The sequence below is a fragment of the Acipenser ruthenus genome, chromosome 52, assembly GCF_902713425.1.
Source record: "Acipenser ruthenus chromosome 52, fAciRut3.2 maternal haplotype, whole genome shotgun sequence".
Taxonomy (NCBI): domain Eukaryota; kingdom Metazoa; phylum Chordata; class Actinopteri; order Acipenseriformes; family Acipenseridae; genus Acipenser; species Acipenser ruthenus.
This window is the reverse complement of record NC_081240.1, coordinates 8,304,225-8,331,886: the sequence shown is the minus strand read 5'-3', so window position 1 is coordinate 8,331,886 and position 27,662 is coordinate 8,304,225. Positions and strand designations below refer to the sequence as shown.

At 45.5% G+C, this 27,662-nt stretch overlaps 1 protein-coding gene across 2 annotated transcripts; it reads left to right on the top strand.

The window, feature by feature from the left end:
- The first annotated feature begins 11 nt into the window (after positions 1-11).
- LOC117965767 (tripartite motif-containing protein 16-like) lies at positions 12-27,615 on the top strand. 2 transcript variants are annotated; one of them, XM_059016296.1, is made up of 9 exons: positions 12-644; positions 3,648-3,743; positions 3,910-4,143; positions 4,298-4,457; positions 5,409-5,474; positions 10,818-10,883; positions 11,682-11,741; positions 24,782-24,847; positions 26,710-27,615. In XM_059016296.1, exons 1-9 carry the CDS (start codon positions 63-65, stop codon positions 27,231-27,233), a joined length of 1,854 nt encoding a protein of 617 aa, XP_058872279.1. In that variant the 5' UTR covers positions 12-62; the 3' UTR covers positions 27,234-27,615. The 2 variants fall into 2 exon arrangements, with proteins under 2 accessions (XP_058872279.1, XP_058872278.1); XM_059016295.1 differs by having other exon boundaries at positions 10,818-10,907.
- Positions 27,616-27,662: the final 47 nt, after the last annotated feature.

Sequence of the window (27,662 nt, the reverse complement as noted above, 5' to 3'; positions counted from 1 at the left end):
AAATCAGCACAGTGAAGTTTCTGTTGTGAAAACGTCAGTCTCTCTGTCTCGCTGCAGCAAGAATGGCTTCAAACTTGTGGTCAGAGGATCAGTTCAGCTGTCCAGTGTGTCTGGAGCTATTGAAGGACCCAGTCACTACAGCATGTGGACACAATTACTGTATGGGGTGTATTAAGAACTGCTGGGATCAGACTGATCATACAGGTGTCTACAGCTGCCCCCAGTGCAGAAAGATCTTTACCCCAAGGCCTGTTCTGGGCAGGAACACCGTGCTGGCTGAAGTTGTGGAGAAATTAAAGAAGACAGGACTCAATCCTCCTCCTGCTCAAAGTTATGCTGGACCTGGAGATGTGTCGTGTGATGTCTGTACTGGGAGAAAGTTCAAAGCTGTGAAATCCTGTTTGACGTGCCAGGCCTCTTACTGTGAAACACACATCAAGCCACACTATGAGAGGGCTGCTTTCAAGAGGCACAAGCTGATCAATGCAATTGGAGATCTGGAGCAGAAGCTTTGTGCTGAACACCAGAAGGTTTTGGAGGTCTTCTGTAGAACCGATCAGACGTGTATTTGCTTATTGTGTACACAAGATGAACACAAGAGCCATGATACAGTCTCAGCTGAGAAAGAAAGGACTGGCAAACAGGTAAGGGTTTGAACCATTTCCTTGTAGCTAACCTAGAAGATAAGAATTCCCAGGGATATTTAAAATGCCTGTTTACTAGGTTATACAGTTTCTGATCAGATTTTAATTGTAGAGCTGTAGTATTTTAATTGCTCTACCTAAACTCAAGGCCGTAGCCAGCTATGAGGCACGGGCCTCGGTTAAAATCATACGAATCATTATTTATTTCGGTGCTTTTACACGTTGCTTTGCGCATATATATAGCACTCAGAAATAAAACTAGAAAACCTTAAATATCGGTATTGGAGGCTGTGTGGTCCAGTGGTTAAAGAATAGGGCTTGTAACCAGGAGGTCCCTGGTTCAAATCCCACCTCAGCCACTGACTCATTGTGTGACCCAGAGCAAGTCACTTCACCTCCTTGTGCTCCGTCTTTCTGGTGAGACGTAGTTGTAAGTGACTCTGCAGCTGATGCATAGTTCACACACCCTAGTCTCAGTAAGTCGCCTTGGATAAAGGTGTCTGCTAAATAAACAAATAATAATAGATAATTTCAACAGAGTTGAGCACCACATGGTCAGATACCAAATAAACTAATAATAATAATCCGTTCTGGTGTATCGTTAAAGTGGGGCTGTCGGTTAAAAAAAAAAAAACATAATAAAAAATAATATAATATAAATAATATAAAAACTGACATTCGCTCTAGCCTATCAGAGGCTTTGTTGAGTTGTTCTGTTTGAACTGGTGCGAGTAAAATTCATCCCTCTTTCAGTAAACACTGAGCTGAGAAACGCCACAAACAGAACTGTGAACTAGTGTGGTTTACTGAAATTAGATCAAACTGGCTACCTCTGCTTGTATTTTATTAATTATTATAGTATACTATTACATATTCACTGTAAGTTAAAAACAAAACAAAACAAAAAAAAACCTAAAAAATGTTTTCATTACTATGGTGTTTGAAAAGCTATTCTGGGAAAATCTATCATATCCCGTTTCAATCACAGCATGTTTAACTGTCCCCAGCATGGGGTGGCCATTCGTCCGGTTTTATACCGAACAGTCCGGTTTTCAGATGGTCTGTCCCCTGTCCGGTACTGGTACGGGTCCGGTATTTTTATTTTGAAACGCCCAGCTTCTAAGAACCACAATTGAATGTTATATTGTGTGTCTTCATTGGTTAGTATGCGTCATTTATTTAATCTCGCAATTATACTGGTAATGCGAATGCCACCAAAGGGCTCTCACTAAAAGCCCGGTGTTACGAGTGTGACGTCAAGAAAAAACAAAAAAACCCAGATCATCACTGGGTATGCGCACTGAAGGGATTTGACAAGCGCGCCACATTCAAAACTAATGCAGTTACTCGTCAGGTTTGCCATCTGCGTTTTGTACATTTGTTTACTTAAATATGAACTATACCACACCACAGGAACGTTTGTATTATTGTATTCACTTACTCATTAATACTATATTCATTATCAATAACGAGTCTTAACAAATCTCTTGTGGTATGTTATAGTATTAGTTTGCATTGCATTTCCCATTACAATATTATTTCCCTATATAGTAGGCAATGGCTATCTTATACAATTTCACAAGCTGTGTAAAATGACAGTAATATAGCAGTGGCACTTCATATTTTTTTGGTGCGCGTTGAAACAATGTAATATAATGTCGATGTACCTGCATGGTGAATAAACTAAGCAATCGGAACAATGGCTTGGTGCCAGTATTTATATATTACTTTAGAAGTGACACATATGCATCTATCTGCACTGGCAGAGCTGCTGTGCCCGTGCCTTTAAAAGTGACACATACGCATCTATCTGCACTGGCAGCGCTGCTGTGCCCGTGCCTTTAAAAGTGACACATACGCATCTATCTGCACTGGCAGAGCTGCTGTACCCGTGCCTTTAAAAGTGACACATACGCATCTATCTGCACTGGCAGCGCTGCTGTGCCCGTGCCTTTAAAAGTGACACATACGCATCTATCTGCACTGGCAGAGCTGCTGTGCCCGTGCCTTTAAAAGTGACAAATACACATCTATCTGCACTAGCAGAGCTGCTGTGCCCGTGCCAGGCCGTTGTTGCCAGTCTGCCCACAGTGAGAGGGTGTGTTTTCACCACAATTTTCAATTCTGTTTTAAATTCCACGAGTGTGTGAATCCTTCCTATTGAACTGTAATATAGCTTTAAATCCCACGAGCAAGAACAACCCTCCGTTTCTAATTGTAATCTCATTTTAAATCTCAAAAGCGTGTGCAATCCTCCAATAGAAATGCAGGAATGTGCTGCCACTCAGTTTAAAGTATTCAGAATGAATCAATGATAGATTCAAGTCAGGAAGGAGGTTCATTGCCCGACTGCGCTGGGAAAGGGATTTTTTTTTTTGGTTTTAGGTTATTTTATTGTATTTTTTCACATGGAAAGGGGTGAAGTCAATGTGAATTGAGTAACCATGTCCAGTGTTTGTCTGGTGTTTATTGGGTATAAACTGATTTCATTGTTTTGTATCAGGGCTGTTTTATCTGTGTTTATCGATTAAAAATGGAAATCAGAAGCCCTAAATATCCATTATAGAGAAAGCTGCTTCAGTTTCTTAGGTGCTTGACAAAAACAAACATGTAACACATGCTAGATCAGCCATCATTCACTGTTACTAGTATGAAACAGTACCATCTAGTGGACAGCTACTGTGGATCAAGTGTCCTTTTGTATTGCTGGCAGCTGTGCACTAGATGGTGTTGTATCTTACTACTATACACACATGTTGTCTGATCTAGCCTGTGCTACAGATGTCTATGGCCTGCAACTAGAACTGAAGTCAAAATATATTTGACTCAGAATTATTGCACACATTGTAAAGAGGTAAGGGGACAAGAAAATAGAAATTATATTTGAAGTAAAATGATTCCGTCAGTTTCAATAGCATACTTAAACAGGCCTGTGTTGGGTGTGACAGGATATCACTCAATGCCACATCAGAAATGTCACTGTGTCACTGTGTTTCTACACAGAAGCAGCTGGGAGAGACACAGACAGAAATACAACAGAGAATCCAGGAGAGACTGAAAGACGTGGAGGAGCTGAAACAGGCTGTGGAGTCACTGAAAGTGGGTATTGACAAGAGGGGGATTATTATTATTATTATTATTATTATTATTATTATTATTATTAACAGATGGACTGGAACACATCTACAGAAGTTTACTGTCTATACCTGATGTGTTGTTGATATCAATTCTAACCATGTCTCCTCTACTGTGTTCTTTCACTCAGAGATCTGCATACATAGAAATAAAGGAAAGTGAGAAGATCTTTACTGAGCTGATCCGATCCATTGAGAAGATCCACACTGAGGTTATTGAGCTGATTGGAGCTAACGAGAAGGCTGCAGTGAATCAGGCTGAAGGATGCATGAAGAAACTGGAGCAGGAGATTGCTGAGCTAAGGAGGAGAAACGCTGAGCTGAAACAGCTTTCAGAGACAGAGGATCACATCCATTTTCTACAGGTAACATCGCTGCTTGTTAGAAAATCTCAAGTCCATAACTGGGACGGTTTCAGACAGACCTCTCCAATTGAATGAATCCTTGCTTTTCCCCAGGAATGTTTTGGACCCCATTCTGTTTCACTGAAAACTCCTTTTCTCCACTTTCCTGTTGTAGAGTTTCCAGTCTCTCTGTGCCCCTCCTGAAGCTGGAGACTTACCCAGCATTACTGTCAATACAGACATCTCTTTTGGGGCTGTGAGGAAAGCTGTATCTGAACTTAAAGACCATATTGAGGACTTCTGCAAGGGGGAATTAGTCAAAATAACCACAACAGGTTGGTGTGAAATAGATTCCTTTTGTAGAGATTTATCAAATAGACCATGGCTTGAGGAGGGGCAGGACTTGCAAGACATTAATAAAGACCGCTTGCAGATTGTTGGCTATATGAATATTGCAGCAGGGAGCATGGAGGAGGGAGCAGGGAGTATGGAGAAGGGAGCAGGGAGGGCAGAGCAGGGAGCATGGAGTGAGTAGGGAGAAGTGAGCAGGGAGCATGGAGGAGTGCATGGAAGAGGCAGGAGGGAGCATGAAGGTTGGAGCAGGGAGGAGACAGGGAAGATGGAGCAGAGAGAAGGGAGCATGAAGACTGGAAGAGACAGCAGGGAGGAGGGAGCATGAGAGTGAGTAAGGAAGAGGGAGCATGTAAGTGGGAGGCGGCAACATGGAGGAGGGAGCAGGGAGCATGGAGGAGGGAGAAGGGAGCAGGGAGGACGGAGCAGGGAGTGATGAAGCAGACTGGAGGGAGAAGGGTGCATGCAGGAAGGAGCAGGGAGGAGGGAGCATGGAAGAGAGAGGAGGCAACAGGGGGGAGAAAACATGGAAGGAGGGAGCAGGGAATACAGAGCAGGGATTGATGAAACAGGGAGGAGGGAGCAGGGAGGAGGGAGTGATGTGAGGATGGAGCAGACAATGACTGCTGTATGTTTGATGCACAAGGGTGTCCTAATATGGACACCGTACTGATGGGTAAAGATATGTGATGGAGAGGAAGGAACACAAGACTCCAGTGCAGTGTTAGACGTGTTCACATTGACTTTGGCTGCTGCACCGATACAGAAGGAATACATATTCATTGTAATCATGAACATCTTGAAGTACGGATTTTTACATCCTGAAATGCCGTGAATAAGCCTTGTTTCTTTTCAGATTGCTGTTTGGAGTCTTGTGTGTGTTGTGTATTAATCCACATGTTTCAATTCTATTTCTCTCTCTTTTTTCTGCCCAGTGAATGAAGTTGCAGTTTACAGTCTGCAGGCTCCACAACCAAGGAACAGAGCTGAGTTTTTAAAATGTAAGTCTGTTTTCACTGAAACATTTGATTGAAAGATGTGTCACTCCATTGTGAGAAGAGCTAACACTACAGAACAGGGAGGGGTGGAGCTTGAGGGCAGCAATTATTATTATTTATTAGTAATTGTGAAGCCATTAATCTACACTCCTCTCCAACTAGTATTGGTTCAGATGAATACATGCAGAATGACTGGGGGAGGGGCATTTGTTGCCTGTTTTTCCACTCAGACCTTTCTCTCCCTAAATATCTTGGTATCCCTGAATAGATAATCATCCCATCTTTTAATACATGTACAATGCATGTGAAACCAGTTGTGGGGTAAAATGAACAGCTATTCTGTGCTGGTAGTAAATGTATATTGCAGTATCACTGCACTTGTGGGATGGATTGCTCATTAAAATATTAGACAGATTGGATGATATTCTAATGAAGATATTTAGTAAGCAAGGGGTCTGAGTGGGTAAAATGGCAACACATACCCTGTAGGAACATTAAGTGAACTGTAATTGTATGCAGAGCTGCATTTGATTGGTTCCAATTGAAGAAGTTTGATAAGATCGAGGAATTATAATGAACAAAACAATCAAACAGCAAGAGGGTTTAATTAGGAAGAAGGGAGGAGGGAGCATAAAGGAGGAAGGAGGGAGCATAGAGGGAGTAGGGAGGAGGGACCAGGGAAAAGGGAGGAGGGAGGATGCAGCAGGGAGCAGGTGAATTGTGTGAATTGTGACGGGTTAAATTAGGTGTGATCCTTCATTTTCCATTTTAAACGTGATTCAGATGAGTTTGTCTCTAGACTGATGTGAACTGGAGGAACGCTAATCAAAGTTTATCAGCGTTTATATTTATGTCATGTCAACTAGATAACTCCGCTATTCAGAAGAAGCTTCTTTTTATACAAGGGATATAAACAGAAAAACTGTGTCATGCAAAATATAGCAAAGTTATATTTAGAAAAACCACGATGTGAAACAACACAGAGCACAGAAATGACACATGTTTGCATTGTCTTTGAGACACTAATGACTCAATAATTGTCAACTGAATTTGTAAAGGGGAGGAGAAAAAGATAAAAACACAGAAAAAGCTAACGTTAATCAGACGTGATACCCATACTTCCACAGAAAAGCATGCACGCCGCAAAGCAGTCTGCACATTGGACGACACTTAACATGTGACAGTGCGCCATGATGATGTCACAAACAGTCATGTGACCCACAAAAGTGGTTTTTGTCCCACAGAATAGGTATTTTGTGCACATAATTAGCATTTTGTCCCACAGAAGAGCATTTCGTCCCATAAAATGATAGCTATGTTAAATAATTTTGTGGACGAAACTGATAACTTACTGCTCATGTATAAATATCCAGAGAAATTAGCATAACAACGTGATTTAACCCCTTAAATACACTTGTTACTTATTCAATGATAATACCTACATTGGCATGTGTGCCATGTTTGTTAGCTATTTTGACCATGAAATCAGTGTTGGGCTGAGCAAAAAAGAAATGAATATTGTTTAGGAGCTACCCCTCTATAAATATCCAGAGAAATTAGCAGCCCAAAATGATTTAACCTCTTACATACAAAGCCAATCATTCAGTTTGGAGCAAAGTCTGAATAAGAAACAGGCAAATAAAAAGCTATCTTCAGCCTCGTGTGAAACTGGTCATTTGTGAACAGGGTTCGGGTCAATTCCTTCTTTTCAATCTCAATTCCTTTTTAAAATCAATTCCCATTCCCTTGTAATCAATTTCAACACATCATTGATCACAATTGTAATTGGCAACATTCTGTTAAAATGGCAACAAATTACATTGAATTCACTCCTGTTTGTTAGTCAATTAAATCGACTTTAGATGAAAGACGTTGAACAATCACAACAATTATTATAATGTCTCTAAAATATCAATTCAAATTCCTTTGAAGGAATTGCTTTTAAAAAGGAATTGCCTCAACCCTGGTTGTGCATTGCCTGTATATTAAACACAAAGTGACTCTAAACCTTCTTTAGTAAGTACTGTAGACCCCTACTGGAATCACTTCTGAATAACGTTTCCAGTACCTTTTACAACACAGGCTGTATTGAACAAACATAAATACACATTGTCAAACACACTTACAGCTTGTATACAACACATGCAATTGTATAAGCTTTACATGTGTTTGAAAAGTTGTGTGTGTATATATATATATATATATATATATATATATATATATATATATATATATATATATATATTAGTGCCTATAGAAAGTCTACACCCCCTTGAACTGTCAGTGCCTTAGAGTTTCATGCATTTAAATGAGGATGTTTTTCCACTTATCTACACACAATACTCCACACTGTTAAGGGAAAAAAGTTCTTTTGGGTCATTATCTTGCTGTAGGATGAACCCCTGACCAACTAGGCGTATACTAGGGTATTGCATGGCGCTGCAAAATGCTGTGGTAGCAGTTTTGGTTCAGGGTGCCACTCACTCTGTGCAAGTCGCCGACTCTGGATCCAGCAAAAGAGCCCCAGACCATCACGCTTCCTCCTCCATGTTTGACAGTTGGTGTCACACACCGTGGAACCATCCTTTCGCCTACTCGACGGCGTACAAAAACCCTGCGTGATGAACCGAAGATTTCAAATTTTGATTCATCGATCCATAAGACCTTCTTCCAGTCTTCAGTAGTCCACTGGCGGTGCTTCATGGCCCAGGCAAGCCTCTTTTTTTTCTTATTTTGCCATCTTAGCAATGGCTTTCTTACTGCCACTCGACCTGTCAAACCTGCAGCTCGAAGTCTTCTCTTCATAGTTGAAACTGAGACTTGCTTACTTGACCAGTGTTAAGCTGTGCTTGAAGCTGTTGTCCTGTGAGCCACCTATCACGCAAGCTGTTGACTCTCAGAAACTTGTCTTCTGATTCTGTTGTGGCTTTGGGTCTGTCAGACCTCCTCCTGTCAGAGTTTCCTCCAGTTTCCAAGTGCCTTTTGATGGTGTAGGAAACTGTACTCACTGACACCTTGGCTTTCTTTGCAATTTCTCTAAAGGAAAGACCTACACTTTTAAGGGTTATAATGGTCTGTCTGTCTTCCTTTGTTAATTGCCTTTTTCTCGCCATTATGAGAGCAATATACTACTTCCTGCAGTACAATACTTTCCAAATAATGCTTAAGAGGGTGTAGTAACACAGTCTGTTCCAACACTGCTTTTATACAGACAGAGGGTTTGTAAGTAATCAACAAAAGTTGGGACACATGTAGGAATTGTTAGCATCAACTTTCAAGGCTTAATTTACTTCCATTGCTGCAGAACAGCTGTAAGTTGTTAACCCATTACTTGTTCCCTGAAAAAGGCCTTTTTGTATAACTCTGAAATGTACATTATTTTTCAGTTTTTGGTAACCTAAACTTTTTTTTTTTAACCTCTGGCAGTTTACCGCTTACCTTTGTACCATTTCAGGTTATTCACTGGACTTGAACTGCTTAAATTTCAATAAAAACTGGAAAAATGGGGGTGTTCTAAAACTTTTGACCGGTAGTGTATATTAGTGCCTATAGAAAGTCTACACCCCCTTGAACTGTCAGTGCCTTAGAGTTTCATGCGTTTAAATGAGGATGTTTTTCCACTTATCTACACACAATACTCCACACTGTTAAGGGAAAAAAGTTCTTATTGAGAAATTATATATTAAATACAAAACTGAAAGATCAGAATTTGATAAGTCCCCCCCTGAGTTATAACTTGGTGGAAGCACCTTTGGCAGCAGTTACAGCTGTGAGTCTGTTGGGATAGGTCTCTACCAACTTTTGCACACCTAGATTTGAGAATATTTGACCATTCTTCTTTACAAAACTGTTCAAGCTCTGTCAAGTTCCTTGGGGAGCGTTGAGGGACAGCAATCTTCAAGTTATGCAAAAAATTTTCGATTGGATTTAGGTCAGGACTCTGACTGGGCCACTCAAGGACATTTACCTTTTTGTTCCTTAGCTACTCCAGTGTAGCTTTGGCTGTGTGCTTTGGGTCATTGTCATGCTGAAAGGTGAACCGTCCCAGTTTCAGCTTTCTTACAGAGGACAGCAGGTTTGCCTCATGGACTTCTCTGTACTTTGTTCCATTCATTTTCCCTTCTATCCTGACAATTGCCCCAGTCCCTGCCGATGAAAAACATCCCCATAACATGATGCTGCCACCACCATGCTTCACAGTAGGGATGGTGTTCTTTGGGTGATGCGCTGTGTTGGGTTTGCACCAAACATAACGCTTTGCATTTAGACCAAAAAGTTCCATTTAGTTTCGTCAGACCACAAAACTTTTTGCCACATGGCTACAGAATCTCCTGACTGTTTTTTTGCATACTTCAAATGGGATTCAAGGTGGGCTTTCTTGAGTAATGGCTTCCTTCTTGCCACCCTACCATACAGGCCAGATTTGTGGAGTGCTTGGGATATTGTTGTCATATGCACACTTTGACCAGTCTTGGCCATAAAAGCCTGTAGCTCTTGCAAAGTTGCCATTGGCCTCCTGGTAACCTCTGATCAGTCTCCTTCTTGCTCGGTCATCCAGTTTGGAGGGACGGCCTGATCTAGGCAGGGTCTTGGTGGTGCCAGACACCTTCCACTTCTTAATAATCGTCTTGACCGTGCTCCAAGGGATATTCAAGACCTTTGATTTTTTTTTATACCCATCCCGATCTGTGCCTTTCAACAACTTTGTCCCAGAGTTCTTTTGAAAGTGCCTTGGTGCTCATTGTTGAGTCTTTGCTTTGAAATGCACTACCCAGCAGAGGAAACCTACAGGAACTGCTGAATTTATCCTGAAATCATGTGAATCACTACAATTTAACACAGGTGGAGGCCCCTTGGTGTGTGATTTTGAAGGCGATTGGTTACACCTGAGCTAATTTAGGATTGCTGTTACAAGGGGGGTGGACACTTATTCAACCAAGCTATTTCAGTTTTGATTTTTTAATTTTCTGTACATTTCTAGAATATTTTTTTCCACTTGGAAGTTGTGGGGTAGGATGTGTAGATAAATGGAAAAAATATATATTTTAATGCCAGGTTATAAGGCAACAGAAGGTGAACATTTTGAAAGAGGGTGTAGACTTTCTATAGGCACTGTAATGTGTGAAAGGAATGTGAATTGATTAAAAGGGAATGGGAATGTGAACTGGTAATTGATTTTAAAAAGGAACTGACCCCACCTTGGTTGAGAACATGTGACCATCACAGTCACAATGGTGAGTAAAACAAACTGAAATATCAACCAATATGTTAGATTGTTTTTGCAAACTTTATTTTATTTATTTGTTTAAAAGAAATGTGAGAAAGAAACCTTGTATTTTATCTTAGCAAAGGAAAAGTGTGAAGAGGAAGAAGAGGAAATGAAGAATCAGCCAGAGCCTCGAAGAAGAAACAGTAATGATGATAACCGTCCTGACAGTGAGTGAAGAGTAGAATGCAGAGTAGAATGCAGAATACAGAACAGGGTATCCTCATTCCTTGAATGAGGATACAGATGACATGCTTATTGATATCCTCATCAGTGAAATAGCCACAGCACTGTGTGAAAGTTCATGCAGTATTCTGTTTCTATAACTGGCATATACAGCATCCTGTGTGGAAAAGAAAGCCTGTTTCAACCTGTACGGTATTTAACAGCTGAGTCCAGAACATCTCCTCAGATTGCCAAGTAAAGTTATTTGATGCTGAACTCTGTACATTGTTGTGAAGAGTTCAAACATGCAGTTACCTTTTCTCTTTCATATTTATTTTCATTAGGGGTGTAACTCTAATGTCACGATACGATACGCATCACGATATGCAGGTCAGGATATGATATGAATCACAATGCATGCAATGGTCCTGATGGGCTACTTGTATGAAGCACAATAGGATCAAATGATCATTTAACAAGTGACTGTTTAATTAGAAGACAAGTGAAATGAGACAGGGAGAGTATGTATCCATACCAACTATAAAACACACTCTTCATTCAAGAACCACTCTGTGAACTACAGTGAGCTGAGCTGTGCTTTGGTCTTGAATCACGATGCACACGATACAGACCTCTATTATCAGTGTCCTGATTTATCGCTACATGATGAAATGTTACACACCTCGTTTAGATATACATTCTACTCAACGTAGAGTTTAATCTATTTAAACATGAATCATTAGTTGTAAGTTATTTAAATATTTTCCTTTTTTCTGTAGTGTCTGGATGTGAAGCGAGTGCAGAAGAGAACAAAGGAGAGACAGAGAAACAAGAACCAGGTAAGTAGATTTGTTATATTTTTCTTTACATTTCTCTTTTGTTTATATCAGGGGTGTTCATTGGTTTAAAGTCACAATTTACAGACACAATAGGTATGCGGTCGTTGTTTTTAATTCAAAAACCTTGTTTTAATGTTAACGTAGGCGCAAGCAAGGCTGTATTGTTTATGGGATGGGACTTGCAGCATCACATCCACATATCTGAAGCTTGTCCTTTCATATTACTTCATTGAACAAATGAGCTGCTTAACTAGTTAAAATGAAATTGTTCCAAGTCTACAGAAATGGATGATTTTAGGGGTTAGCTGTAAAACCTCCTGGATTGTGGCTCTCCAGGGACAAGGGCTGGCCACCCCCCGGTATAGCTGAAACAGCGCCTCCCTCTGGTCATGGGCTTCACGATTGTTAAAATGAGCTTCTCACAGTGGCAACAAATCACTTACATTTAAGTCACTTCTGTTTGTTAGTCAATAAAATTGGTTTTAAATAAAAGCAGTTGAACAGAAAGTGTCTCTTGTAAACCTTTTTCAATCAGGTTTACTGTAGCCCCCTACTGCAGACCCCGACTCGAATCACTTCTGAATAACCCTTTAAATCAATTCCAATTCCTTTTATTGCACAGGCTGTATTGAACACACATATATACACCTTGTCAAACTGTGGGTACTAATGGGGTATTTATTACTTATGGCAATAAAGGGACCTCCAGAAAACTGTAGGGAGATATTAACTGTATTGATTATTCATCAACTGTTTTATTAGTTATTTCTTAGTGGGAATATTTTTAATAAACTGTAAGTAGTCTGGTTATGGTGACATCAGCAATTATATCAGTGGAAACCGATACACTGTTGATGTTATTGTTTTGATCATTATTCTTGGATGTAGTTCCAACTATTGCCAAAATAACAATTGTTTATTTTAACATGTAAACCTTTTTCAATATCGCTCTTTGACGGTTGCAGGCACGATCTTCGACTTTCTTTTATTTATTTATTTATTTATTCATCCTAGAGAGTGCAGTTGTAATTGACAGTGGGATTTATACTCTTTAGACAAAGATTTATTTTAATTTCTCGCGGTGGCTCTGATTGCTGTTTTGTGTGTGGATTGGCACGCAATCTTGGCAGCAGTGTGGAGTAGTGGTTAGGGCTCTGGACTCTTGACCAGAGGGTCATGGGTTCAATCCCCGGTGGGGACATTGCTGCTGTACCCTTGAGCAAGGTACTTTACCTAGATTGCTCCAGTAAAAACCCAACTGTATAAATGGGTAATGTATGTAAAAATAATGTGATATCTTGTAAGTCGCCCTGGATAAGGGCGTCTGCTAAGAAATAAATTATTATTATCTTGATTCTTGCCCCCCCCCCTTGTCTCTTGCCTGATTAGTTCATTATCATAATTTAGAAAGAGGAATTTTTAAATGTACATAACTTTTTATGCGACTGGTTAGACATTTCAAACAGTATAAAACCTGCTGGACTGTGGCTGTCCAGGGAAGAGGGTTGGCCACCCCCCGTATAGCTGAAACAGCGCCACCCACTCTAAGTCTCATTTTTACTGCACCAAGACAAACTCAGATATTTCTTTACAAGACATACTAGGAGGAGGGTGAGGAAGCTGCTCCCGAACCTCATCACAACGTTATTAAAATAACCACAGACTTTCATTTTTCCATTCCCATTAATAGCCCTCACGGACAGCTTGCAAATAAACATTATTGTAGCATTAACGTGCATGTTAAACTCTTGTCTGGTGCAGTTGTTTGGAAAAAAATGTCATTCATTTACTTACCTGTTCTGGCTGTTGTGGGCGGCGTCGGGTTTTGACCTGGGATTGGAGTGGAGGAGAGAAAAATAAAGGGAAAAAGAGGTTACTTGTTTATGTAAAAAACTGAGTTATTTTTGGAATAAGGTGCACATTATTTCGAGAGTAATAGCCGGGGTGATCAACTTTAAGCAAATATACCTGTAAATGAGAGAAAGGGTTTATTATGAAAAAGAAAGTATTACTTAACATATAGCTTATGAGTAAAGCCGGAGCGCAGAGCGAGGGCATGTTTAGCAGTGGAGCTCAGAGCGAGGGCATGTTTAGCAGTGGAGCTCAGAGCGAGGGCATGTTTAGCAGGGGAGTGCAGAGCGAGGGCATGTTTAGCAGGGGAGTGCAGAGCGAGGGCATGTTTAGCAGGGGAGCTCAGAGCGAGGGCATGTTTAGCAGTGGAGCTCAGAGCGAGGGCATGTTTAGCAGGGGAGTGCAGAGCGAGGGCATGTTTAGCAGGGGACTGCAGAGCGAGGGCATGTTTAGCAGGGGAGTGCAGAGCGAGGGCATGTTTAGCAGGGGAGTGCAGAGCGAGGGCATGTTTAGCAGGGGAGTGCAGAGTGAGGGCATGTTTAGCAGGGGAGTGCAGAGCGAGGGCATGTTTAGCAGGGGAGTGCAGAGCGAGGGCATGTTTAGCAGGGGAGTGCAGAGCGAGGGCATGTTTAGCAGGGGAGTGCAGAGCGAGGGCATGTTTAGCAGGGGAGTGCAGAGTGAGGGCATGTTTAGCAGGGGAGTGCAGAGCGAGGGCATGTTTAGCAGGGGAGTGCAGAGCGAGGGCATGTTTAGCAGGGGAGCGCAGAGTGAGGGCATGTTTAGCAGGGGAGTGCAGAGTGAGGGCATGTTAAGCAGGGGAGTGCAGAGCGAGGGCATGTTTTGCAGGGGAGTGCAGAGCGAGGGCATGTTTAGCAGGGGAGTGCAGAGCGAGGGCATGTTTAGCAGGGGAGTGCAGAGCGAGGGCATGTTTAGCGGGAGAGCGCAGAGTGAGGGCATGTTTAGCGGAGCGAGGGCATGTTTAGCATTGGAGTGTAGAGCAAGGGCGTGTTTAGCTGGTGCATGTGTACATAACCAGGGCTAAAACAGAAGGGAGTGTGTCCGATGTTAGTTCATAGAGATTGTTTTAGTATACTCCAAGGGGAGGAGCCATAACCAGATGGGGGACATGCACAGAGGGCACATTAAGCCCCTCTGCAATAATGGGTCTCACTGCAGCACTGGCCCTGCACTGAGCTGGTGCAATCACCCTTAACAAACTGTTACACACAAAAGGGAAGTCATTTTCAACAGTTTACAGCCACAATAGGTATGCGGTCATTGTTTTAAAACAAGTCACGTTTTAATGTCCATGTAGGCTCAAGCAAGGCTGTATTGTTTATGGGATGGGACTTGCAGCATCACATCCACATATCTGAAGCTTGTCCTTTCATATTCAATTCCACACACTTACAGCTCATAATCTGTTTCAGATACAGAACCAGCTTCATATTTTAAATATTTTGGAAACTCCTTAGGCCAGATCTTAACAGTACCCTTATCTGTGACCTCATGTGGCTGCCATGTATGGTCCATGTGACTTTGTGGTTTCCAGATGACACGTAACAAATGATCTTCATATTCAGTACACAGCTGTATTCTGTGATCCTCTAGTTCAAGTTTGATCACGGGTATCGCACAAGAAATATGAACCCTTTGTGGCTGTCATGTGACAAAGCTGCCTCCATCACAGGGTCAAAGACTCAAACCTGAGAGACCATCTGAGGTACTGACTTCATATCTGCATTTGCATAACACTGCCTGCTCAATGTTTCAGTGCCCTTGACAGTCTAGCTCAGAGGTGGCCAACCCTGGTCCTGGAGAGCCACAGTCCAGCAGGTTTTATAGGTAACCCTTAAATCAGCCATTTCTGAAGAATGCAAGTTTTTGATCAATTTAGCAGCTTCATGTGTTCAGTTAAATCAGGAGTGGTCAGCACGTGTCCAGGAGAGCTGCAGGATGTTCAGGTTTTCATTCAAATTATTTCTAAATTACTTAATTGAACAAATTAGCTGCTTAACTAGTCAAAATGAAATTGTTCCAAGTCTTTAGAAGTCGATTTATTTAAGGGTTACCTGTAAAACAAGGCCAACAATGGCCAACCATGGTATAGCTGAAACAGCGCCCCCCACTGGTCAGAGACCTCACGATTCATGGCAGAGTCTTCCTTCCTCGCCTCCAGGATTCAGTGACTTTACATCGCTTCCATGGAGAGCCAACTCGAGTCGACTCGAGTGCGCTTGAATTGGCCTGAATTGTCCCAGAACTCGAGTTGGTGATAAAGGAGGCGTTTCCATGGTTTTCTGAGTTATTACGTGAGGTGGGCAGGAAACACTACCGACTTTCCCAGAAATACTTGCAAGTTAAACGTCAAGGCGTGAATTCACTGCAGACGGAATTATCGTCAAACTCTCAAAAAGGCTTTTCTCCTCCCTTGCTCCTGACAACGAACCAGTGGTAAAGAGACAACGCTTTGTGGTTACGCCTCTTTCGTTGTTACTGTGTATCAGTGTATGTTAAAATATTCACGTAGGGCCGCTCTTCAGCCATTCTTTATACATTTTTGCCAAGGATTAGTTAACGGTAAAAGCAGTAGCGGAGCCAGAGGAGGTGGGTGGGGTGGGGGTCAGGGGTGGGGTGGTAGGCAGGGGGTGCGGTCGCACCCATGGCCCCCTGAAAATGTAAGGTTTGTGGGCCCCTCTCAACTGCCCGAACACACATTTAGAAAAATACACCTCCACACACGCGCTTGAATAGGCTACTGTTGCAGTCATATGCTTAACTCTATAACTGGCACGGGACAATCTAATCGGCCCAGGTGTTGCTTTTAAAATGAGCAGTCTGATTGAATCGGCCCAAATGCGCACACTGTCTTTACCGCTGTTATTCTCCTTTTAAAAATCATGGATTGCTTTCAAAACTACACTACGCAGAAGACCAGCTATGACACTTGTATGATACGTTTTTTGTATGTTTATTTGGCCATTGGATAAGGAGAAATCAGGTTGTTTTGTGGGTGTTCAGTTGGCGTTGCGCTGCTGCTCTGTCTCTTCTGCGGTGCTCATACTTGTGTGCTGTGAGAGGAGTGATTTGAAAAAGGGAACTAGCTGTTTTGTGAGTTCAATTGTGTGGAATAATTTTGGAGTTGTATATACAGAAAAGTGTACCAAAGGTCCAAATTACCTGAGAAAACCTACAGTCAACCTCGTGATTTGATGTATTATTAATTTATTTAGTTATTGTCGCAAATCCGTTACCTCTTCACCCTTCAACACAAGGAAACGATACGGTGGTTGAGGTGAAACCTTATTTTAGTTTTATAATTTATTATTTTTATTTTATCATTAACTCCTTAATAATACTATTAGCCTCTTCAACAGTTTTTTTTTAATTTGTCAAAAAAAAGCAACAACAAAAAAGTTCAGAGGATTATTTTGCATGCTGCTTATTTTGAAGCAGTTAATACTGTTACCTAACCAGAAGAACATTATTATTATTATTATTATTATTATTATTATTATTATTATTATTATTATTATTATTATTAATACTACTAATAATAATAATATTTCATGACAACATCAATATTTTGATCGTTTTTAAATTATCCATTTCTCTTTGGCTAGCTTTTCTTTTTTTTTTACAAAAAAAATGTAATTTATTATAAAACAAATCAACAGTTTTTTTTTAATTTGTCAAAAAAAAAAAGCAACAACAAAAAAAGTCAAGTTCAGAGGATTATTTTGCATGCTACTTTTTTTTTCTACAAAAAATTTATGTAATTTTATTATGCATCAGAAATAAAACAAATCCCACTGCAGCTACTCCATCCCTCAAAACAAAATACAAATATATCAGCAGAAAAATGCAACTACATAAACCCTGACATTAGTGTGTGTGTGTGTGTGTGTGTGTGTGTGTGTGTATATAAAAATATCTCCGCCAGCCAAACCAGTGCACTGATAGTACCAGGGCACTAATAGTACCAGTGCACTAATTTGTGAAATTCTTTTTTTTTAAATTTTATTTATTCGTTTTGATCCAAGAACACGGACCGATACGATCTCCAATACAAGCATTTCTTACGAAGTGTGATTTAATAAACCAGAATATCAAATATAATTTTCGCTCAACGATGTTGTAGATGCTGTATATTTGTAAATAGTGGACTAAAGTAATATAAAAACACAATTCCATAATTTTTCCTTTTTTTCTTTTTTTGCAATAGTTCTGCATAGTTCTATTATTATTATTATTATTATTATCAAAAGGTGCTTTGACTAGGAGTTCAGGAGCTGCTCTTGCATTCTAGTTGCACTACCCTGCTTACCGTGCGTCACCGTGCGTCCGTGCACTAGCGCTGTATCACTGTGCACCGTGTGCACCACACGCACCAGGCACCATGCACACTGAGTACCCTGAGCACCATGTGCACCGTGCGTCCCTGCACTAGCGCTGTATCACTGTGCACCGTGTGCACCTCACGCACCAGGCACCATGCACACTGAGTACCCTGAGCACCATGTGCACCGTGCGTCCCTGCACTAGCGCTGTATCACTGGGCACCGTGTGCACCACGCGCACCAGACACCATGTACCATGCACACAGAGTACCTTGAGCACTATGTGCACCGTGCGGCCGGGCACTAGCGCTGTATCACTAGGCACCGTGTGCACCACACGCGCCGGGCACCATGCACACTGAGTACCTTGAGCACCATGTGCACCGTGCGGCCGTGCACTAGCGCTGTATCACTGGGCACCGTGAGCACAACGCGCACCAGACACCATGATCCATGCACAGAGTACCTTGAGCACCATGTGCACTGTGCGTCCCTGCACTAGCGCTGTATATCTGGGCACCGTGTGCACCACGCGCACCAGACACCATGCACACTGAGTCCCTTGGGCACCATGTGCACCGTGCACTGTATCACTGGGCACCGTGTGCACCACGCGCACCAAACACCATGCACACTGAGTCCCTTGGGCACCATGTGCACCGTGCACTGTATCACTGGGCACCGTGTGCACCACGCGCACCAGACACCATGCACACTGAGTCCCTTGGGCACCATGTGCACCGTGCGCTGTATCACTGGGCACTGTGTGCACCACGCGCACCAGACACCATGTACCATGCACACTGAGTACCATGAGCACTATGTGCACCGTGCGGCCGTGCACTAGCACTGTATCACTGGGCAACGTGTGCACCACGCGCACCAGACACCATGCACACTGAGTACCTTGAGCACCATGTGCACCATGCGTCCCTGCACTAGCGCTGTATCACTGGGCACCGTGTGCACCACATGCACCAGACACCATGCACACCGAGTACCTTGAGCACCATGTGCACCATGCGTCCCTGCACTAGCGCTGTATCACTGGGCACAGTGTGCACCACGTGCACCAGACACCATGTACCATGCACACTGAGTACCTTGAGTACCTTGAGCACTATGTGCACCGTGCGGCCGTGCACTAGCGCTGTATCATTGGGCACCGTGTGCACCACGCGCACCAGACACCATGTACCATGCACACTGAGAACCTTGAGCACTATGTGCACCGTGCAGCCGTGCACTAGCGCTGTATCACTGGGCACCGTGTGCAACACGCGTGCCAGACAACATGCACACTGAGTACCTTGAGCACCATGTGCACAGTGTGGCACCGTGCGTCCCTGCACTAGCGCTGTAGCGCTGTATGCACCGTGTGTACCATGCACACTGAGTACCTTGAGCAGTATGTGCACCGTGCAGCCGTGCACTAGCGCTGTATCACTGGGCACCGTGTGCACCACGCGCACCAGACACCATCTACCATGCACACAGAGCACCTTGAGCACTATGTGCACCGTGCGCCCGTGCACTAGCGCTGTATCACTGGGCACCGTGTGCACCACGCGCACCAGACACCATGCACACTGAGTACCTTGAGCACCATGTGCACCGTGCGCTGTATCACTGGGCACCATGTGCACCACGCGCACCAGACACCATCTACCATGCACACAGAGTACCTTGAGCACTATGTGCACCGTGCGCCCGTGCACTAGCGCTGTATCACTGGGCACCGTGTGCACCACGCGCACCAGACACCATGCACACTGAGTACCTTGAGCACCATGTGCACCGTGCGCTGTATCACTGGGCACCGTGTGCACCACGCGCACCAGACACCATGTACACTGAGTACCTTGAGCACCATGTGCACAGTGTGGCACCGTGCGTCCCTGCACTAGCGCTGTATCACTGGGCACCGTGTGCACCACGCGTGCCAGACACCATGCACACTGAGTACCATGAGCACCATGTGCACCGTGCGGCACCGTGCATCCCTGCACTAGCGCTGTATCACTGGGCACCGTGTGCACCACGCGTGCCAGACACCATGCACACTGAGTACCTTGAGCACCATGTGCACCGTGCTGCACCGTGCGTCCCTGCACTAGCGCTGTATCACTGGGCACCGTGTGCACCACGCGCGCCAGGCACCATGCACACTGAGTACCTTGAGCACCATGTGCACCGTGCGCTGTATCATTGGGCACCGTGTGCACCACGCGCACCATGCACACAGAGTACCTTGAGCACCATGTGCACCGTGCTTCCCTGCACTAGCGCTGTATCACTGGGCACCGTGTGCACCACGCGTGCCAGACACCATGCACACTGAGTACCTTGAGCACCATGTGCACCGTGTGGCACCGTGCTTCCCTGCACTAGCGCTGTATCACTGGGCACCGTGTGCACCACGCGCACAAGACACCATGCACACTGAGTACCTTGAGCACCATGTGCACCGTGCGGCACCGTGCGTCCCTGCACTAGCGCTGTATCACTGGGCACCGTGTGCACCACGCGCGCCAGGCACCATGCACACTGAGTACCTTGAGCACCATGTGCACCGTGCGCTGTATCACTGGGCACCGTGTGCACCACACGCACCAGACACCATGCACACTGAGTACCTTGAGCACCATGTGCACAGTGTCGCACCGTGCGTCCCTGCACTAGCGCTGTATCACTGGGCACCGTGTGCACCACGCGCACCAGACACCATGTACCATGCACACTGAGTACCTTGAGCACCATGTGCACCGTGCGCTGTATCACTGGGCACCGTGTGCACCACGCGCACCAGACACCATGCACACTGAGTACCTTGAGCACCATGTGCACCGTGCGCTTTATCATTGGGCACCGTGTGCACCACGCGCACCAGACACCATGTACCATGCACACTCAGTACCTTGAGCACTATGTGCACCATGCGGCCGTGCACTAGCACTGTATCACTGGGCACCGTGTGCACCACGCGCACCAGACACCATGCACACTGAGTACCTTGAGCACCATGCGTCCCTGCACTAGCGCTGAATCACTGGGCACCGTGTGCACCACACGCACCAGACACCATGCACACCGAGTACCTTGAGCACCATGTGCACCATGCGTCCCTGCACTAGCGCTGTATCACTGGGCACCGTGTGCACCACGCGCACCAGACACCATCTACCATGCACACAGAGTACCTTGAGCACTATGTGCACCGTGCGCCAGTGCACTAGCGCTGTATCACTGGGCACCGTGTGCACCACACGCACCAGACACCATGCACACTGAGTACCTTGAGCACCATGTGCACCGTGCGCTGTATCACTGGGCACCGTGTGCACCACGCGCACCAGACACCATGCACACTGTGTACCTTGAGCACCATGTGCACCGTGCACTGTATCATTGGGCACCGTGTGCACCACGCGCACCAGACACCATGCACACTGAGTACCTTGGGCACCATGTGCACCGTGCGCTGTATCACTGGGCACCGTGTGCACCACGCGCACCAGACACCATGTACCATGCACACTGAGTACCTTGAGCACTATGTGCACCGTGCGGCCGTGCACTAGCACTGTATCACTGGGCACCGTGTGCACCACGCGCACCAGACACCATGCACACTGAGTACCTTGAGCACCATGTGCACCATGCGTCCCTGCACTAGCGCTGAATCACTGGGCACCATGTGCACCACATGCACCAGACACCATGCACACCGAGTACCTTGAGCACTATGTGCACCATGCGTCCCTGCACTAGCGCTGTATCACTGGGCACAGTGTGCACCACGTGCACCAGACACCATGTACCATGCACACTGAGTACCTTGAGTACCTTGAGCACTATGTGCACCGTGCGGCCGTGCACTAGCGCTGTATCACTGGGCACCGTGTGCCCCACGCGCACCAGACACCATCTACCATGCACACAGAGTACCTTGAGCACTATGTGCACCGTGCGCCCGTGCACTAGCGCTGTATCACTGGGCACCGTGTGCACCACGTGCACCAGACACCATGCACACTGAGTACCTTGAGCACCATGTGCACCGTGCGCTGTATCACTGGGCACCGTGTGCACCACGCGCACCAGACACCATGCACACTGAGTACCTTGAGCACCATGTGCACAGTGTGGCACCGTGCGTCCCTGCACTAGCGCTGTATCACTGGGCACCGTGTGCACCACGCGTGCCAGACACCATGCACACTGAGTACCTTGAGCACCATGTGCACCGTGCGGCACCGTGCTTCCCTGCACTAGCGCTGTATCACTGGGCACCGTGTGCACCACGCGCACCAGACACCATGCACACTGAGTACCTTGAGCACCATGTGCACCGTGTGGCACCGTGCGTCCCTGCACTAGCGCTGTAGCGCTGTATGCACCGTGTGTACCATACACACTGAGTACCTTGAGCACTATGTGCACCGTGCAGCCGTGCACTAGCGCTGTATCACTGGGCACCGTGTGCACCACGCGCACCAGACACCATCTACCATGCACACAGAGTACCTTGAGCACTATGTGCACCGTGCGCCCGTGCACTAGCGCTGTATCACTGGGCACCGTGTGCACCACGCGCACCAGACACCATGCACACTGAGTACCTTGAGCACCATGTGCACCGTGCGCTGTATCACTGTGCACCGTGTGCACCATGCGCACCAGACACCATGCACACTGAGTACCTTGAGCACCATGTGCACCGTGCGTCCCTTCAGTAGCGCTGTATCACTGGGCACCGTGTGCACCACGCGCACCAGACACCATGTACCATGCACACTGAGTACCTTGAGCACCATGTGCACCGTGCGCTGTATCACTGGGCACCGTGTGCACCACGCGCACCAGACACCATGCACACTGAGTACCTTGAGCACCATGTGCACCGTGCACTGTATCATTGGGCTCCATGTGCACCACGCGCACCAGACACCATGTACCATGCACACTGAGTACCTTTAGCACTATGTGCACCGTGCGGCCGTGCACTAGCACTGTATCAATGGGCAACGTGTGCACCACGCGCACCAGACACCATGCACACTGAGTACCTTGAGCACCATGTGCACCATGCGTCCCTGCATTAGCGCTGTATCACTGGGCACCGTGTGCACCACACGCACCAGACACCATGCACACCGAGTAACTTCAGCACCATGTGCACCATGCGTCCCTGCACTAGCGCTGTATCACTGGGCACAGTGTGCACCACGTGCACCAGACACCATGTACCATGCACACTGAGTACCTTGAGTACCTTGAGCACTATGTGCACCGTGCGGACGTGCACTAGCGCTGTATCACTGGGCACCGTGTGCACCACGCGCACCAGACACCATGTACCATGCACACCGAGTACCTTGAGCACTATGTGCACCGTGCAGCCGTGCACTAGCGCTGTATCACTGGGCACCGTGTGCACCACGCGCACCAGACACCATGTACCATGCACACCGAGTACCTTGAGCACTATGTGCACCGTGCGGACGTGCACTAGCGCTGTATCACTGGGCACCGTGTGCACCACGCGCACCAGACACCATGCACACTGAGTAGCTTGAGCACCATGTGCACCGTGCGCTGTATCACTGGGCACCGTGTGCACTACGCGCACCAGACACCATGCACACTGAGTACCTTGAGCACCATGTGCACAGTGTGGCACCGTGCGTCCCTGCACTAGCGCTGTATCACTGGGCACCGTGTGCACCACGCGTGCCAGACACCATGCACACTGAGTACCTTGAGCACCATGTGCACCGTGCGGCACCGTGCTTCCCTGCACTAGCGCTGTATCACTGGGCACCGTGTGCACCACGCGTGCCAGACACCATGCACACTGAGTACCTTGAGCACCATGTGCACAGTGTGGCACCGTGCGTCCCTGCACTAGCGCTGTAGCGCCGTATGCACCGTGTGTACCATGCACAGAGTACCTTGAGCACTATGTGCACTGTGCGCTGTATCACTGGGCACCGTGTGCACCACACGCGCCAGGCACCATGCACACTGAGTACCTTGAGCACCATGTGCACCGTGCGCTGTATCACTGGGCACCGTGTGCACCACGCGCACCAGACACCATGCACACTGAGTACCTTGAGCACCATGTGCACAGTGTTGCACCGTGCGTCCCTGCACTAGCGCTGTAGCGATGTATGCACCGTGTGTACTGAGTACCGTACGCACCGAGTACCGTGGCACTATGTGCACCGTGTGGCGTGTGCAATGAGCACCGTGCATACCTAGATACTGAAGTACCAAGGGCTATGCGTGCACCGGGGTACCGAAGCACCAGGGGGGGAGGCTGCTGTGCAACAATGTCTACCGTAAACGCATGGTCACACACCTGGTCAGCGCGTAGCATAGACCAGGGAGACACAAGGGCTGAAGCCGCAGCGGGTGAGTTGAAAGCAGACAGCAAAAAACCACAGTAAAAACAGATTGAGAGCACACTGTTTCTATACAAGGGCCGACTCACTGAGGTGGTGCTAGAAGCTAGGGGGGAGGAGGGAGGATGAAGGAGGGACAGGAGGGAGGAGGGAGCAGGGAGGATGTAGGAGGTAGGAGGGAGTAGGGAGGATGGAGGAGGGAGGATGGAGGAAGGAGCAGGGAGAATGGAAGAGGGAGGAGGGAGCAGGGAGGATGGAGGGGGGAGAAGGGAGAGGGAGGATGGAAGAGGGAGCAGGCAGGGGGGAGCAGGGAGGAGGGAGTAGGCAGGGGGGAGGAGGGAGGGAGGATGGAGCAGGGAGGAGGGAGTGATTTGAGGACAGCACAGACAATGACTGTTGTATGTTTCAATTCTATTTATCTCTCTTTTTTTCTGCCCAGTGAATGAAGTTGCAGTTTACAGTCTGCAGGCTCCAGAGCCAAGGAACAGAGCTGAGTTTTTAAAATGTAAGTCTGTTTGCACTGAAACATTTGATTGAAAGATGTGTCACTCCATTGTGAGAAGAGCTAACACTACAGAACAGGGAGGGGTGGAGCTTGAGGGCAGCAATTATTATTTATTAGTAATTGTGAAGCCATTAATCTACACTCCTCTCCAACTAGTATTGGTTCAGATGAATACATGCAGAATGACTGGGGGAGGGGTATTTGTTGCCTGTTTTTCCACTCAGACCTTTCTCTCCATAAATATCTTGGTATCCCTGAATAGATAATCATCCCATCTTTTAATACATGTACAATGCACGTGAAACCAGTTGTGGGGTAAAATGAACAGCTATCCCTCCCAGTCATCCTGTGCTGGTAGTAAATGTATATTGCAGTATCACTGCACTTGTGGGATGGATTGCTCATTAAAATATTAGACAGATATTTGAAGAGTGGATGATATTCTATTGAAGATATTTAGTAAGCAAGGGGTCTGAGTGTGTAAAATGGCAACACATACCCTGTAGGAACATTAAGTGAACTGTAATTGTATGCAGAGCTGCATTTGATTGGTTCCAATTGAAGAAGTTTGATAAGATCAAGGAATTATAATGAACAAAACAATCAAACAGCAAGAGGGTTTAAAGGGTTCATAAGGTCCTTTGTATTTTATTGTGTTGCATGTTCCCATGTGTTGCTACAACTGTTTACGTGAGGTGTTTACTTTTTTATTTTGTTACATTTTGACCATTTTTTAAAAACTTTTAAATTGCATTTTCTGCCTCAAGATGGCTTCACATATACCGACATGGACCTCTCAGAACTACATTTCCCATCATCACTGGTAATTCCATCTCAATTACATATGTGAGCAGGAGGATGATGGGAAATGTAGTTCTGAGAGGTCCATGTGGGTATATGTGAAGCCATCTTGAGGCATAGAATGTAATTTAAAAGTTTAAAAAAGTGGTCAAAATGTAAAAAAAAAAAAAAATTATATATATATATATTAAAACAATACACACACCTTACGTAAACAGTTGTAGCAATACATGGGAGCATGTAACACAATAAAATAAAAAGGACATTATGAACCCTTTAATAAATAGCAGCAGTTTATAAAAGAAAAAAATAGAGAACTTATCCAAAGTCAGAAAGAAAATCTCAAGTAAGAATTATAGATAAAATCTATTGATCATCAACCTTAAACATTACAGTCTAAATATACTTGTCTATAAAATAGCAAGGAGGAGGGGGGGAGATAGGAGGGAACATGGAGCAGGAAGGATGGATCAGAGGAGAGGGAGCAGGGAGCAGGGAGGATGCAGCAGGGAGGTGGGAGCAGTAGGGAGCATACAGGAGGGAAGAGGGAGCATAGAGGTGGAGGGAACAGGGAGGAGGGAGCATACAGGAGGGAGCAGAGAGTTGGGAGGAGGGAGCATACAGGAGGGAGTATAGAGGGAGGATGGAACTGGGATGAGGGATGAGTGAGCAGGGAGGAGGAAGCATAGAGGGAGAACAGAACAGGAAGGAGAGAGGAGGGAGTATATAGGAGGGATGAGGGAGCAGGGAGGAAGCATACAGGAGGGAGGAGGGAGCAGGGAGGAGAGAAGAGGGAGCATGGAGGAGGGAGCAAAGAGGAGGGACCATAGAGGGAAGAGGAAGCAGGGAGGAGAGATCAGGGAGGAGGGAGCATGGAGAAGGAGAGGAGGGATGAGGGAGCATAGAGGAGGGAGGAGGGAGCATAGAGGATGGTGCAGGGACTGGTGAAGCAGGGAGAAGGGAGTGATTTTGAGGATGCAGCAGACAATGACTGTTGATTTTCTCAGTGATTTGACTTTTCTAACCGTCTCTCCTCTACCCGCCCTCTTCTCTTCAATCAGATTCCTGTCAGCTCACACTGGACCCCAACACAGCGTATAGAGAGCTCTGTCTGTCTGAAGGGAACAGAAAGGTGACACTGAGGGGAGAGACCCAGCGATATCGTCATCACCCAGAGAGATTTGATCGCTATCCCCAAGTGCTTTGCAAAGAGGGTTTGTCTGGGACTCGCTGTTACTGGGAGATTGAGTGGAGTGGGGGAGGGGCTGTTATAGGAGTCACATATAAAGGAATCAGCAGGAAAGGAGGGAGTCGTTCCTGTGCCCTTGGATTCAATGACAAGTCCTGGAGTTTGTTCTGCTCTGGTTCCAGTTACTTTGCCTCCCATAATAACAATGAAACTGCAATAACTGCCCCCCGCTCCCCCAGAATAGGAGTGTATCTGGACTTTAATGCCGGCACGCTGTCCTTTTACGGCGTCTCTGACACAATGACCCTCCTGCACAGATTCCAAACCACATTCAATGAGCCGCTCTATCCTGGGTTTAGGCTTGATTATCATGATTCTCCTGTAACAATCTGCTAGCTGAACTAGACTGTTTTGTGTTGTAAGAAACCCTTTGTATTGAACTCCCTGTCTGTCCTCTCCACTCCTCGGGTGAAGGGAATGTTCAATCTGACACAACTTTGGATGAAAGTTAGAGGGTAAAACGGCGCCACCTGCAGAGTGAAACAAGGTGAATTATTTGTTTTTAGCAACAAATGGATTTCATACATAATAACTATTTAATTTATTTAAGATTTATTATGTTTTATATATATTTTTAAAAATGGCATCCAATCGTCAGTGCTGTAAAGTTTTTAAAAAAGTGAGCTTAAGTTTGCTTTATTGTGTGTGTTTTTGTTTTTTGATTTCCATGAAATGTTTGTTCTGATTTTAGTAATGTGATTTAATTAAAAAAAAAAAAGATTAACTGTGACTTTTTCTTATTTATTAATACTGACACTCATTAAG

Excerpts from the sequence above, each read along its gene's own strand:
- LOC117965767 (XM_059016295.1), top strand. The coding sequence starts at position 63 with ATGGCTTCAAACTTGTGGTCAGAGGATCAGTTCAGCTGTCCAGTGTGT. Across the intron at positions 3,744-3,909 it reads AGGCTGTGGAGTCACTGAAA|AGATCTGCATACATAGAAAT; the intron begins GTGGGTATTGAC and ends TCTTTCACTCAG. Across the intron at positions 11,742-24,781 it reads GACAGAGAAACAAGAACCAG|TGAATGAAGTTGCAGTTTAC; the intron begins GTAAGTAGATTT and ends TTTTCTGCCCAG.